Source organism: Chlorocebus sabaeus, chromosome 13 (assembly GCF_047675955.1).
Source record: "Chlorocebus sabaeus isolate Y175 chromosome 13, mChlSab1.0.hap1, whole genome shotgun sequence".
Lineage (NCBI taxonomy): Eukaryota > Metazoa > Chordata > Mammalia > Primates > Cercopithecidae > Chlorocebus > Chlorocebus sabaeus.
In genome coordinates this window covers 60,898,274-60,912,245 of record NC_132916.1, presented here as the reverse complement: position 1 = coordinate 60,912,245, position 13,972 = coordinate 60,898,274, and the positions used below count along the sequence as shown (strand labels likewise).

The 13,972-nt window shown below is 38.0% G+C and overlaps 1 protein-coding gene across 21 annotated transcripts in view; it reads left to right on the top strand.

Annotated features, from left to right (window-relative positions):
• The window catches only part of MAP7 (microtubule associated protein 7), a 211,693-nt gene that overhangs the window by 154,086 nt on the left and 43,635 nt on the right, over window positions 1-13,972 (top strand). For 15 of the 21 annotated variants that reach the window (XM_073022518.1, XM_073022510.1, XM_073022519.1 and 12 more), the window contains 2 exons: window positions 9,908-10,071; window positions 10,896-11,013. In XM_073022518.1, coding sequence (XP_072878619.1) covers window positions 9,908-10,071; window positions 10,896-11,013 — 282 coding nt within the window. Of the gene's footprint in view, window positions 1-9,907; window positions 10,072-10,895; window positions 11,014-11,710; window positions 11,798-13,972 lie in introns of all 21 variants that reach the window. The other 6 variants (XM_073022504.1, XM_073022501.1, XM_073022503.1 and 3 more) reach the window with 1 other exon arrangement.

The following is a 13,972-nucleotide window of genomic DNA, read 5'->3' as shown; positions in this document are numbered from 1 at the left end:
CCATGATTATCTTTAACAATTTGAAAGGTGTGGTAAACTTTTCCATTCTATTAATGATTACATTTTCATTCTTGTTTCTTGACTATTAAATAAAACTAATTAGTATTTCCTACAAAAATGCTCTAAGACCTATAAAATGTTTTTACTTTCCATCTTTAGATGTTGTTGTTTTGTTTTACAACTTCCTTCTAAAATTGATGAGCGTAGGTTAAGCCATTAGATTCCTTTTTAAAAAGAATTATTATTCAGCACATATATTCAGTCAGCATATAATATGAAAATGACTTTTATTTGAATATAAGTAATCACAACAGTTATTGAGATAAAGCATACAGGTTAAAATATTAACACTCAAAATCAAAACAAAACGAAACTGGACCAGGCACAGTGGCTCATGCCTATAATCCCAGCACTTTGGGAGGCTAAGGCAGGAGGATCACTTGAGCCCAGGAGTTTGAGACTAGCCTGGACAACACAGCAAGACTCTGTCTCTACAAGGAATAAAAGAAAACGAGCCAGACATGGTAGCGCATGCCTGTAGTCCCAGCTACTCAGGAGCTGAGGCTGCAGGATCACTTGAGACTGGGAGGTCAAGGCTGCAGTGAGCCATTATTATGCCATTGTACTTCAGCCTGAGTTACAGAGCAAGACCCTGTCTCACAAAAAAAGAAAAAGAAAAGGAATCTAATTGTAATCCCACACATGTCCTCAAAGGTAAAAACAAAAAAATCAAGTCAAGGGAATTAATTGGAAGAGATCTTGGAGATCATTTTGTATACTCTTTCTAATGTAGAAGTAGGAGAATTTGGCTGATTTTCCCAAGATCACACAGAATTAGTAGCAAACTCAAGACCCAAACTCAGATGTTCTCATCACTTTTGATTTTCTGACTCTTCATTATATTACTGGCTATTCTGGTAGCCAGTGTTACCCATAATCCTTCTATATCTTAGTATGAAACTGAGACAGCAGGTCTGTATGTTTCGGAGGTTAAGTGATAATATTGCTCTAGTCTCTGAATATCACCTTTTCTTTTCTCTCATACAGCAGTGAAATAGGTGCTCCCCTGATACAGAAGTAAGCCTCTTCAGAGGTACCAGGGTGGACTCTAGATTGTGGAATGTGATGACAGGGGCATGTAGAGTGTTACGCACAACCCATGAGTGCACTGAGTTCAGTTCTACCTGAGTTTCTTCCTGTTAGTTGCATGCTCTATGTATTAGTCTGTTTTCCCACTGCTGGTAAAGACATACCTGATACTGGGAAGAAAAAGAGGTTTAATTGGACTTAAAGTTCCACATGGCTGGGGAGGCCTCAGAATCATGGCAGGATTTGAAAGGCACTTCTTACATGGTGGCAGCAAGAGAAAATGAGGAAGATGCGAAAGTGGTAACTCCTGATAAAACCTTCAGATTTCGTGAGACTTATTCACTACCACAAAAACAATATGGGGGAAACTACTCCCACAATTCAAATTATGTCCCACGGGGTCCCTCCCACAACACGTGGGAATTATGGGAGTACAATTCAAGATGAGATTTGGGTGGGAACACAGAGCCAAACCATATCACTCTATGTGGCAGTAGGACAGGAATTATTGATTATCGTAAAGGCTATCATTATCTGCATTTATTGAATCCCTGCGATGTACATGGCCCTATGCTAAGTGCTTTATATGTTACTGTGAGTCACAAAACAGCCCTGTCAGGAAGTTGGTGCCATAGTAACTTGAGGGAACAAGGCCACCAAAGTCATTATTTGTTCAGTGGCACATAGCTTGTAAGTGGCAAGACTGGGGTGGGCCCAAGTTCCTATGAAGCCAGAAACTATCCTCTATCCGCCACACTGCCCTGTTTTTCATTTTTAATTCCTTTTCATACAGAATCACTATGTATTTCTACATGGAGTCTAGTCTACATGGACTCTAGATTGATTTCTCCTTTGTATGGTACTGATATATTGTTACAGTGTCATTAAAATATCTTGGTGTCAGCAGCTCAGGGATGGGACTGACTCATTAGTGTCCAGTATTTCAGGGGCTGCAGTGGGTTTTCATTTCATTTTATAATGTGATCCCATAGGCCAGGGATAAATTGTGACTTTGGAAGAGTAAAGGTTAATAGTAATCACAGTTCAGTTTTTGGACATACTGTTCTTTTACAGAGCTGCCTCTTTATGAAATTAAGTGATTGTTAACGATTTTAATACTGAATGAGTTGTATTCATCTACTAGGGATGCCACAGCAAATAACATAGACTGGGTAGCTTAAACAACAGAAATTCATTTTCTCACAGCTCTGGAGGCTGGGCACTCCAAGATCAAGTTCAGCTTCTGGTGAGGGCTCTCTTCCTGGCTTACAATGGACCACGTTATCCTCAAATAGTATTTCCTCTGAATCTGTTAGGTTAGGGTGCCATCTTTATGACCTCATTTAACCCTGATTACCTCCTGAAGGTCCTGTTTTCAAATGCATTCACCCTGGGGGTTAGGGCTTCAGCATATGAACTTGCCGGGGGAGTTGGTGGGGGGAATAATTCAGTCAATAACAGTTGCTGAGGATGTTCTCATGTATTCAAAATTATCGTTTCTTGATGAGAAAATACATAACCTCAACATTATCCATAGGGAATATTTTAACCCATTCTAGAAGTCTTAACCCCAATAGACTTGATTTTACACCTTCTAGCTTATTTTTTAAACTTTGTTTTTTTTCCCTTTAAAAAAAGAACTTTTTATGGAAGGGCCAGGTATTAAAGTATTACATCTCTTAGAATAAATTAACTTTTTATTTTTATTAAAATATTGAAATACTTTGTTATCCTTCCATTTAAAATGTTGCATGACCTATATTTAGCAATAACCCTGCGCTCACCAGTATGCTCTGCAATAGGCAAGTGTTGTTTAATTTGCCTGTTTGCTGTGTGACTGTTTAAAGAAGGTACTGCATTAGGATCCACACTTCCTGGTAGAAAATAGTACTGGAATTCAATAAAAGTTGGATAGACAAAGAAATATTCTTCCTTTAAAAGATTATTTGGGGTAAAACTAATTATTGTTGCAGTAATGTCTAGCCCTGTTGTGATTTATAACACAACCTTAAGAACTACCTTTAATTTTCTAAACTGAAATTACGATGATGATGATGACAAAAGCAACAATAATAGCTAATATTTACTGAATGTTTACTACATGCAGGAAAGTATTCTAACCATATTAAGTGTAATTATTTTGTTAATCCTTATAGTGAATTTATGAGAAAGATCCTCTTTTTACCCACATCTTCACCTGGCAAAACTGAGGAATAGGGAGGTTAAGCAATTTACCAAAGACCGAAACAGTTGCGGGTGAATGAATCAGGAAGTAGTTCCTAATGAATTATAAAATAATTATTAAGATCCTTGGATATGTTCAAGTTCTGAAAGGCACCATGGAGAGCACACATAAAAAGATTCTAGCCAAAGCAATTAGGCAAGAGAAAGAAATAAAGACCATCCAAATTGGAAAGGAGGAAGTAAAATTGTCCCTGTTTGCAGACAACATGGTCCTATACATAAAAACCCCTAAAAGCTTCACCAAAAATCTCTAAGTATGGATAAATTAATTCAGTAAAATTGCAAGGTACAAAATTAACATAAAAAATCAGTAGTGTTTCTATAACCCAGTGACAAACCAGTAGAAAAAGAAATCAAGAAAGCAGTCCCATTTACAGTAGCTACAAAAAAAAAAAAAAAAATACTTAGGAGTAAATGTAACCAAGGAGGTAAAAGTTTGCTACAAGGAAAACTGAAAACACTGATGAAAAAAATTGAAAAGATCACAAAAAAGTGCAAGACATCTCATGTTCATGAATTGGAACAATTAATATTGTGAAAATGACCATACTCAAAGTGATCTACAGATTCAATGCAATTCCTACCAAAATACCAATGACATTCTTCACAAAAACAGGAAAAAAAATATTTATATGGAACCACAGAAGACCCCAAATAGTCAAAGCAATCCTGAGCAAAAAGAACAAAGCTGGAGGCATCAAACGACCTGACTTCAAGATATTAAGCTTTGATTACACAACTATAGTAACCAAAACAGCATAATAGTGCCATAAAAACAGACACACAGACCAATGGTACAGAATAGAGAACTCGGAAATAAATACATGTCTTTACAGCCAACTGATTTTCAACAGAGGTACCAAGAACATTCAGTGGGGAAAGGATAGTCTCTTCAATAAATGTTGCTGGGAAAACTGGATAATCCATATGCAGAAAAATGATACTAGATCCCTATCTCTCACCATATACAAAAATCAACTCAAAATGGATTAAAGACTACAATGTAACCTGAAACCATGAAACTACTAGAAGAAAGCATTGGGGAAATGCTTCAGGACATTGGTTTGAACAAAGAGTTTTGGGGTAAGACCTCAAAAGCAAAGACAACAAAAGCAAAAATAGACAAATGGGATTACATGAAGCCAAAAACCTTCTGCACAGCAAAGGAAACACAGAAGAGACAGTGTATAGAGTGGGAGAAAATATATGCAAACTATTCGACAAAGCATTAACAACCAGAATATGTAAGGAACTCAATAGGGAAGAAAGAAAGAAAGAGAGAGAGAGAAAGAGAGAGAGGGAGGGAGGGAGGGAGGGAGGAAGAAAGGAAGGAATCCAAATTAAAAATGGCAAATGATCTGAATAGCATTTCTCAAAAGAAGACATAGAAGTAACCAACAGTCATCTGCAAAAATGATCAACATTACTAATTATCAGGGAAATGCAAATCAAAATCACAATGAGACATAGCACCCCAGTTAGAATGGCTATTATCAAAAAGACAACAACAGATACTGATGAAGGTGCAGAGAAAGGGGAACACCAGTACACTGCTGTAGGAATGTAAATTAGGGTAGCTGCTATGGAAGACAGTATGGAAGTTGCTCAGAAAATTAAAAATAGAACTACAGTATGACCCAGCAATCCCACTACTGGGTATATAGCCTAAAGAAAGGAAATCAGACTATCTGACAGACTATTTACCATAGCCAAGATATAGAAGTAACCTAAGTGTCCATCAGTGGATGAATGGATAAAGAAAATGTGATATATATATATACACACACACATACAATGGAATATTATTCAACCGTAAAAAAGAATGAAACACTGTCATCTACAACAACATGGATAAAACTGTAGGTCACTGTGTTAGAAGTAAGACAGGCACAGAAAGACAGATATTGCATGTTCTCATATGTGGGAACTAAAGAAAGGTGATCTCATGGAGATAGTGAGTCGAGTGGTGCTTGGCAGGGCCTGGGAACAGAAGGGTGGGCGGTTAAAGACAGGTTCATTAATGGGTACAAAATACAGCTAGATTGAAGGAATAAATTCTAGTGTTCAGTAGCACAATAGGATGACTGTTAACAATAATTTATTATATATATGACATATGTATAAGAGAAGATTTGAAATGTTCCCAACACAAAGAAGTAATAAATGTCTGAGGTGATGGGTATCCTAGATACCCTGATTTGATTACTGCATACTGTATGCATGTATCAAAATATCAAATGTACCCTGTAAATAGTACAGTTATTGTACATCAATTAAAAACGTAAAAAGTAAAATTAAACCTATCAATAGGTAACTGGTTATAAAAAATAATGTGCATAGACAATGAAATACCATACAGCTACTAAAAAGCTTTAAAAAGAGGCTCAATAAAAATCAGTCACCTGCAGGTGGAAAGGTTTTCTTTAAAAAAATTTCCTTTCTGCACGGGCGTGGTGGCTCACGCCCTGTAATCCTAGCACTTTGGGAGGCCGAGGTGGGCGGATCACGAGGTCAGGAGATCAAGACCATCCTGGCTAACACGGTGAAACCCCATCTCTATTAAAAATACCAAAAATTAGCCGGGTATGGTGGCACGCACCTGTAGTCCCAGCCAGTCAGGAGCCTGAGGCAGGAGAATCGCTTGAACGTGGGAGGCAAAGGTTGCAGTGAGCCAAGATCGTGCTACTGCACTCCAGCCTGGGAAATAGAGCAAGACTCTGTCTCAAAAAAACAAAAACACACAAACAAACAAAAAAATTACCTTTGCTACAGAGAAATCGGAACATAAGAAATGCTAGGCCAGGTGTTGTGGCTCAGGCCTGTAATCCCAGCACTCAGAAGGCTGAGACAGGGGCATCTCTTGAAGCCAGGAGTTCGAGACCAGCCTGGTCAATGTAGTGAGACCCCAGCTCTACAAAAAAGAAAAAAAAAATTGCTGAATGTGGTAACATGCACCTGTAGTATCTGTTAGGAGGCTGAGGCAGGAGGATTGCTTGAGCTCAGGAGTTTGAGGTTGCAGTGAGCTGTGATGACACCACTGCACTCCAGCCTAGGTGACAAAGTGGGACCCTGGCTCTAAAATAAATAGATAGATACATAGATAGAAAAAGAGAAATAGTAAAGTTTGTGGTAGATGTCACAAGATCAGCAGTGAGCTCTGGAAGAGATGACACTTCTGCGGAAGACCTTGGAGTACAGCGTTTCTCCAAATGCCATCCATGGGTCACTTGTCTCAACTACCTGTGAGATTTATCCAAAATCAAATGACTGGGCCTCATCCTAGAATTAGCACCTCTAAATATGAGAAGTGGAGCTCTGGGATCTGCATTTGAACTAGACATTTGCCTCTTCCCCCCACACAGTTCCAACAGTAATTCTGACATATATTACAATTATGAGTATGCTTTCTTAAAAAATGGATCTGCTTGGATAAAAAATGATGACAGCTTTCCCAACAGGACAATAACAGAGGCAAAGATCTGGGAGAAGCATGGTTTGATGGGAGGTGCTAATATTAAGGAGATGGGATCTAATTAGAATGCAGAGACTATTTCGGAGAGCAGTGGGGAGGAAGGCCAAATAAGGATATTAAAGCCAAAACAGGACTGTAGCAATCAGAGGAGTTTAAATTTAGTGAAGAAATAGAGCCACGTATTATTAATAAGCCAGAAATCCTGATGAAAACATTAAAGAAAAATTGATTTGTGACTTAACTCTTATTTTACACATTTATCTTACCAGCTTTTAAATATATTAATATTTTATAAACAGCTTTATTTCTTATTTTCTCTTGTTGGCTTCTGGATCTCTTATAGGAGAGGAATATATTATGTTCATAAATGTTCTCAAAGAATTTGAAATTTTCCTGAAAATGGGGTAGAAAACTCAAAGACTATATAGTTTGAAGACTAAAAGTTAAAAAATAGATTTATACTGCATATCTCAAGGTACACATCTGATTCTTCTGCCTATGACCATCATATACTGTCAGTGGGTATATAAATTGGTATGACCTCCACAGAGGACAGTATGACAATATCTATCAAAATTTTAAATGTATGTTCCCTTTGATTCAGCTCTTCTACGTGCACATGCTCACACATCTACACAGAGATTTACGACAGCGCATTGTTATTGCTCAGGGTCTGAATTCTTAAAATACTGGAAATAATTTAGATAACCTATCACTCAGTAGGTAACTGGTTATATAAAATAAGGTATAGTATATAGACAATAAAATACTGTATAGCCATTAAAAAGATTGTTAGATTCATGTTTCATGTGTTGATATAGAAAAGTCTCTTAAGATATATTTTAAGTTAAAAAAAGCAAGATGGAGGCTGGGTGCGGTGGCTCCTGCCTGTAATCCCAGAACTTTGGGAGGCCGAGGCAGGTGGATCCCTTGAGCTCAGGAGGTCAACACCAGGCTGAACAATATGGCAAAACCCCATCTCTACTAAAAATACAAAAAATTAGCTGGCCATAGTGGTGCACACCTGTAGTCCCAGCTACCCAGGTGACTGAGATGGGAGGATCACCTGAGCCTGGGAGGTCAAGGCTGCAGTGAGCCATGACTGTGCCACTACACTCCAGCCTGGGCAACAGAGTGAGACCCTGCCTCAGAAAAAGCAAGATGCAAAGCAATAAGTGTACTTTGGTACAAAGTACATGGTGTGCATTATCAAAAAGTTAGAGGTGGCATATAACAGGATCTCAGGTTAGAGGAAGACAGTTGTTTTACTGTTTATTTTGTGTTGTTTAAGCTTTGACAAAAGCTATCACTGTCAAAATTTATCCACCTTTTTAAGTGAATTAAAATGTTTAATATCATTAAAAGCCTTCCAGTAAGGTATTCCTATGTAGAAAATCCAAAAGGTATTATGTGCACAAGTGTGCGTGGGCAAAGTAAGTGCATCTTAAGGAAGTATCAGAATTATGTTCTCCTTCTGTTAACTTTTAAGGTGTGTTCTCACAGTGGAATTTATTTTTTCAGTCATTCAGTAAATACTTATTGTGTATACTATATGCTTTTTATTGAAGTAAATTTTTAACTTGAGAATTTCCTTAGAACAATGAGCTTTGAAAATTGGTAGGAACCTTGAAGACCAGTGTCCTCTTTTTAAGCAAAAGAAAGCTAAAATCCAAATGGACATGTCTGAGATCTCAGCGCCAGTTAGTGGCCTAGCTGCTGGGAGAACCAGTCCCAGTTCACTCCACAAACCACCCTGAATGATGCCAGGAGAACAAATTCACCTTGAATTTGTCCTTGTCCTTTTCTTCAACTAAAATAAAGTCAGTTCCAATCACTTTCAGTAGATTTAGTCCTCAAATGACTAACTTTGGAAAGATTTAATGGTATCAGAAATGCATTCTTTAATAGTAAACATTTAGAGGAAACTAAAATATTCTAAATTTATGTGTTTTTTTTTTTTAATTTATTTTTTTGAGACAGAGTCTCACTCTGTCATCCAAGGCTGGAGTGCAGTGGCGCAAATTTGGCTTGCTGCAACATCTGCCTCCCAGGTTCAAGTGATTCTCGCACCTCAGCCTCCCAAATAGCTGGGACTACAGGCACGTGCCACCACACCCTCCTAATTTTTACGTTTTTAGTAGAGATGGGGTTTCACTATGTTGGCCAGACTGGTCTCGAACTCCTGACCGCCAGTGATCTGCCCCCCCCTCAGCCTCCCAAAGTGCTGGGATTACAGGCATGAGCCACTGCACCTGGCCGGTTTTTTCTTTTAAAAAGTAACATTTTAATTTCTATGCCATGTAGTGTCCTCAAGATTTACACTCTAAATGTTGTTTGAATTTTTTCCTTTTGCCTACAGTATGAATAACTCATAGATATTTGTAGTTATTACCACTGAAGGAAGCAGCATATTGAAATAGCTTTGAGGGGGCATATCTTTTCCTGAAATGAGGAAAGAACCTGTATTATATAAAGAAGAAAAAAATGCATCCTATTGTTGAATGATAGTTTTGATTGTATTTTTCATCCAGCTTTTGATATGGTTAAGTCTTATCTAATAAATTGTGAGCTCCTCAGACACAAGGCCACCTGCTTGTTCAGTCCTTCCCATCCCTGAGCTGACTCAATGTGATAGACCTGTAAGGCACTTCAGACATCTTTTATCAACTATTTTCTCCAAAATCCTTTTAATACTCAGAATCAGTGCCATGTTGGAAAAAATGTAGTCATAGACTGGAGGATATCACATTGTTTTTAATAAAAAAGAGAGACAGATGGTACTATTGATTTTCAGGATTGAGACTAGAGCGTGTGGTTAATGCCTTACTCTACATACAAACTAGAGGGCTGCTTGCGTTCCCAAAGAGTGGAATTCAGTACATCTTCAACCTCATTGTTAACATATTAAATTATGCTAAAAATTAACAGTAATACATTTTTCTTGGAAATTTGAGGGAAGCGAAGGCCATGCTTCGTTAATACAAAACCAAAGAACCCAGATTTGTTCATTGTAGACCACTTAATACAGACTTAACTATTCAAGTTTTCAACCTGCCTGTATTTGATTTCCCTCTTTTTTTCTTTTTTTAACCCTCCCCAAAGCTGCAAGAGAAATAGTGTGGTTAGAAAGAGAAGAACGAGCCAGGCAGCACTATGAGAAGCACCTGGAAGAGCGGAAGAAGAAGTTGGAGGAGCAGAGGCAGAAGGAGGAGCGGAGGAGGGCTGCGGTGGAGGAGAAGCGGAGGCAGAGACTTGAGGAGGACAAAGTGAGCCGCCCCTGGGAAGAATATGAGGGGCTTCTCTAGTTCAGACAGGCAGCAAACTTTCTGTGAAACTTTGCAATCAGGTGCAGGGTGCAAAGCAAAATGGTTTCAGAGTGATCAGCTTTACAGATAGCTACAGTTTCTAGGGAGTTCGGGGCATGAGAGGTGGCGACTGGGCTGATGATTAGTATTGGCACAGAAGCTTTAAAAGCCCATTTCTCTGATCCAAACCTATAACTTATTGAAGTGCAATTCATCTGTACTGGGTATTAAGACCACTCCAAGTAATTGAGTTTCTGTAGTCTTTACCATCTGCAAATATTTACACATAGATTATCTCATTTAACCCTTACTCAATCCTTTAGCGTGCATTATATGTCAGTTTGTACAAAAATAGAAATTTAGACTCAGAGTGGGTAAGTTACACAAGGTCATACAACTCAATAAGTCGTGGGGTCAGGGTTACCCATGTTCTCAGATTCTGAACTGTTTTTTAAATATGGTATCATATGTGTTAAGCATCAGTTGAAGCTAAGACCTGCATTACCATGCTTATGTATGTTCATGAAAGCATCACACCCTAGTAGTAAGGGTTGTTTATTTGAGTGCCTGTTGTTCACCAAAGGCTTTATGAACTGGGACCTAAAGACTTCAGTGACCCTCCGAGATTGAAACTAGTCTCACCTTAAGGTCTAGAAGTTCAGCTAGAGATCAAGAATAGTAGGGTGGGAATTGAAGTAGTACTCCTCACTCCATTCTGCCTTAAACTGAAGAAGCTTCAAACAACCAGCTGGAATCTAATCCTCAGCTCTTCTATTCCATTTAAGGAACGCCATGAAGCTGTTGTACGGCGCACAATGGAAAGGAGCCAGAAGCCAAAACAGAAGCATAACCGTTGGTCATGGGGAGGCTCTCTCCATGGGAGCCCTAGCATCCACAGTGCAGGTAAACAGTGACCACTTTCAAAATTAGTCTCTATTTTCCTGAAAGTAACAGTGTGTTTCCTTCTTCCTTCTAAATCTATGTTTGCTAAACAAAAATCCTCCTGAAATAATTAAACAACAATTAAATGAATCTTTCACTATTTGAGGATAAGAGGGTGATGGAGATAAGAAGCAAGGGTCTCTTTCCCTTAACACAGGCTAATTGTCTCATGTTACAAAATTCCTTAAAGGAAGAAATCTATACAGTGTTTCTAAATAAACATACTAGCTTCAACACTACATTATTTTAGTCCTCCATTTGCATTAGGGTTTCAGGATTATGGAATAAGTTAACTAGTTTTATCTTTTTCTCTGGAAGGATTATAGTTATATTGACTGACGAGAATCAATACTATGAGCTTATGTATTCTGACCCTAAAGTATATGCAACACTAATGCTCTGTAAGAAAATGTATAGGTTTATTGAGCTAGAAATCGTAAATGGCTAAGCTATTTCCTCCTTTCTGAATGGACATAAAATCATATTGAAATTTGGATTTACTGAAAGGCTTTATTTTTGTACTGTAAATTCAATACCCCTGGAATTTTGCATAGTGTGTCGGTTTTTCTTTTTTTTTTTTTTCATTTGTGTGAATCTGATAATCTTTTTTTTTTATTTATTTACTTTGAAATATCATTGTTTTACATTCTGTCCCCAGGTGGTTTTGTTGAATCATCATTCTCCTCTCTCGATTTAGCAGGCCTGGACCAGCACTTCATAACTTTTGGTGGTACTAGAAAAGCTGGTACAGACATCCCTGTGATTGCCAATTGCCTGACCTGTAGCTAGCACCTTGGACCTAGGGCTGATGCATCAATAGCTGAAGGATCACCACCTTAGTCATCATGCATGCTTAATACCCTAGCGCATAGACGTAGATCTGGGATTGGCACAGTGTTTCTTAAGTATGATAATATGACTCAGGTGACTTAAAGGTGTTGCAATAAAGTAATTACATGCGGAACGTTTGCTTTCCCTTTAAACAGTCATTTTGGTTTTCTATTTATATTTTTTCTTTTTTCAATATCAGTATTAAACCTTTAAAAAATGGTTTTTGGCTAAAAAAATTACCTAGGATCAAAGTACATCCGGTTTAGCTTTTTTCTTCCCTCAATCATTACTGCTGTTGCCAATTTTAGTTTTAAGCTAAATAACTGTGGACCTCTTTTTGTTTGCTTATTCTCTTCTCTTTCATTGTTAACATTCTATAGATCTTTTATAACTGCTTTATTAAAAAAAAAAATCTAGGATCAGGTGCAGTACCTCATGCCTATAATCCTAGTGCTTTGGGAGGCCAAAGCAGGAGGATCCCTTGAGGCCAGGAGTTCAAGACCAGCCTGGGCAACATAGTGAGACCCCCATCTCTACAAAAAATTCTTTTAAAAATTTAGACAGGCGTGGTGGCATGTACCTGTAATCCCACCTACTTAGGAGGCTGAGGCAGGAGGATCACTTGAGGCCAGGAATTTGAGGATACAGTGAGCTAAGAGTATGCCATTGCACTCCAGACTAGGAGACAGAGTGAGAACCTGACTCAAAAATGTAATTTAAAAAATTAAAAATTTTTTTAAGTCTAAAGAAAATCACCACAACTTGCTTTCTTATGACAGTGAACCGAATATGAAAGCACTTCTGTTTTCTTGGTTCTTCCTGACCCATCAGTAGTTGGTGGGACACATACTAAATCTGTTATACAGATCATTTACATATGAGACTTTGTTGATGGGATAGTTTTTTATATACCTTTCATACAGTAAAGCTGGCAGGGTATATATTTTTATAATCATATTTTTGTTTTACTTGACTTCTTGCTTTACATGTGTATGGCAGATATATACTGTTAGATCATCAGACATTTTTGAGGAGATGTTAATCTGCTTAGCTTAATTTTTTGCCTCCACACTCAAAGTTTAATATATGTCGTTTATTTCTGCCACTCAGAACAAGAGAAACCTGTGTTGCATTTGCAAGCTGTTGGGTAAAATTCATTTTAATACGGGTTATGAATTATAATAAATTTTTCCTATACTGGAATAGAGAAGTTTGCCTGAAAATAAATGGGATTTGCCAAGTTCTCAAAGACCAGAAAATGATCTGCTATGATCTTGAGAACAGCAACCAGGTCTTACTCATTTTGAATACCCTTTACTTCACAACAATACCTGATGTATTATGGGTACTCTGTCATGATTTCCTGACCAACAAACACATCATAGAAATTGTCTACATTAAAATTCCTGTCTTGGCCAGCTGCTGGCCATCAGCTAGCACTGGACTGTAAAACTTGATACAATCAGCTGGGTGCAGTGGCTCACACCTGTAATCCCAGCACTTTGGGAGGCTGAGGCACGCAGATTACCTGAGGTCGGGAGTTCGAGACCAGCCTGGTCAACATGGTGAAACTGTATCTCTACTAAAAGTACAAAAATAGCCGGGCATGGTGACACACGCCTGTAATCCCAGCTACTCAGGAGGCTGAGGCAGGAGAATTGCTTGAGCCTGGGAGACAGTGGTTGCAGTGAGCCAAGATTGTGCCACTGCACTCCAGCCTGGCCGACAGTGAGACTCTGTCTCAAAAACAAAACAAAAGCTTGGTACATTCAAAACTTATTCTTTTGTGTGTTCATTTTGTTCGGTAAGAAAAAGAAATTAATAAAAACTGTCTTATATGTTAAGTAATGAACAAATTCATGGTGTGCCTCCATAAGTTTAACAATTTATGGCAGATTTAGATGCTTTACTACTCAATAGTACTTTTTAGGATGGGAGGATCCACTGTAGCTCATTTTTTCCACTTACTCTGAAGCAGAATTAAATGTTTTTAATAACCTGTTGAGAATCTGCCTAAGGATAGGCCTGCATGTGGACACAATTTTCCCCCAACTAAAGCTTAACATATAAAGCAATAACAGAAAATGTA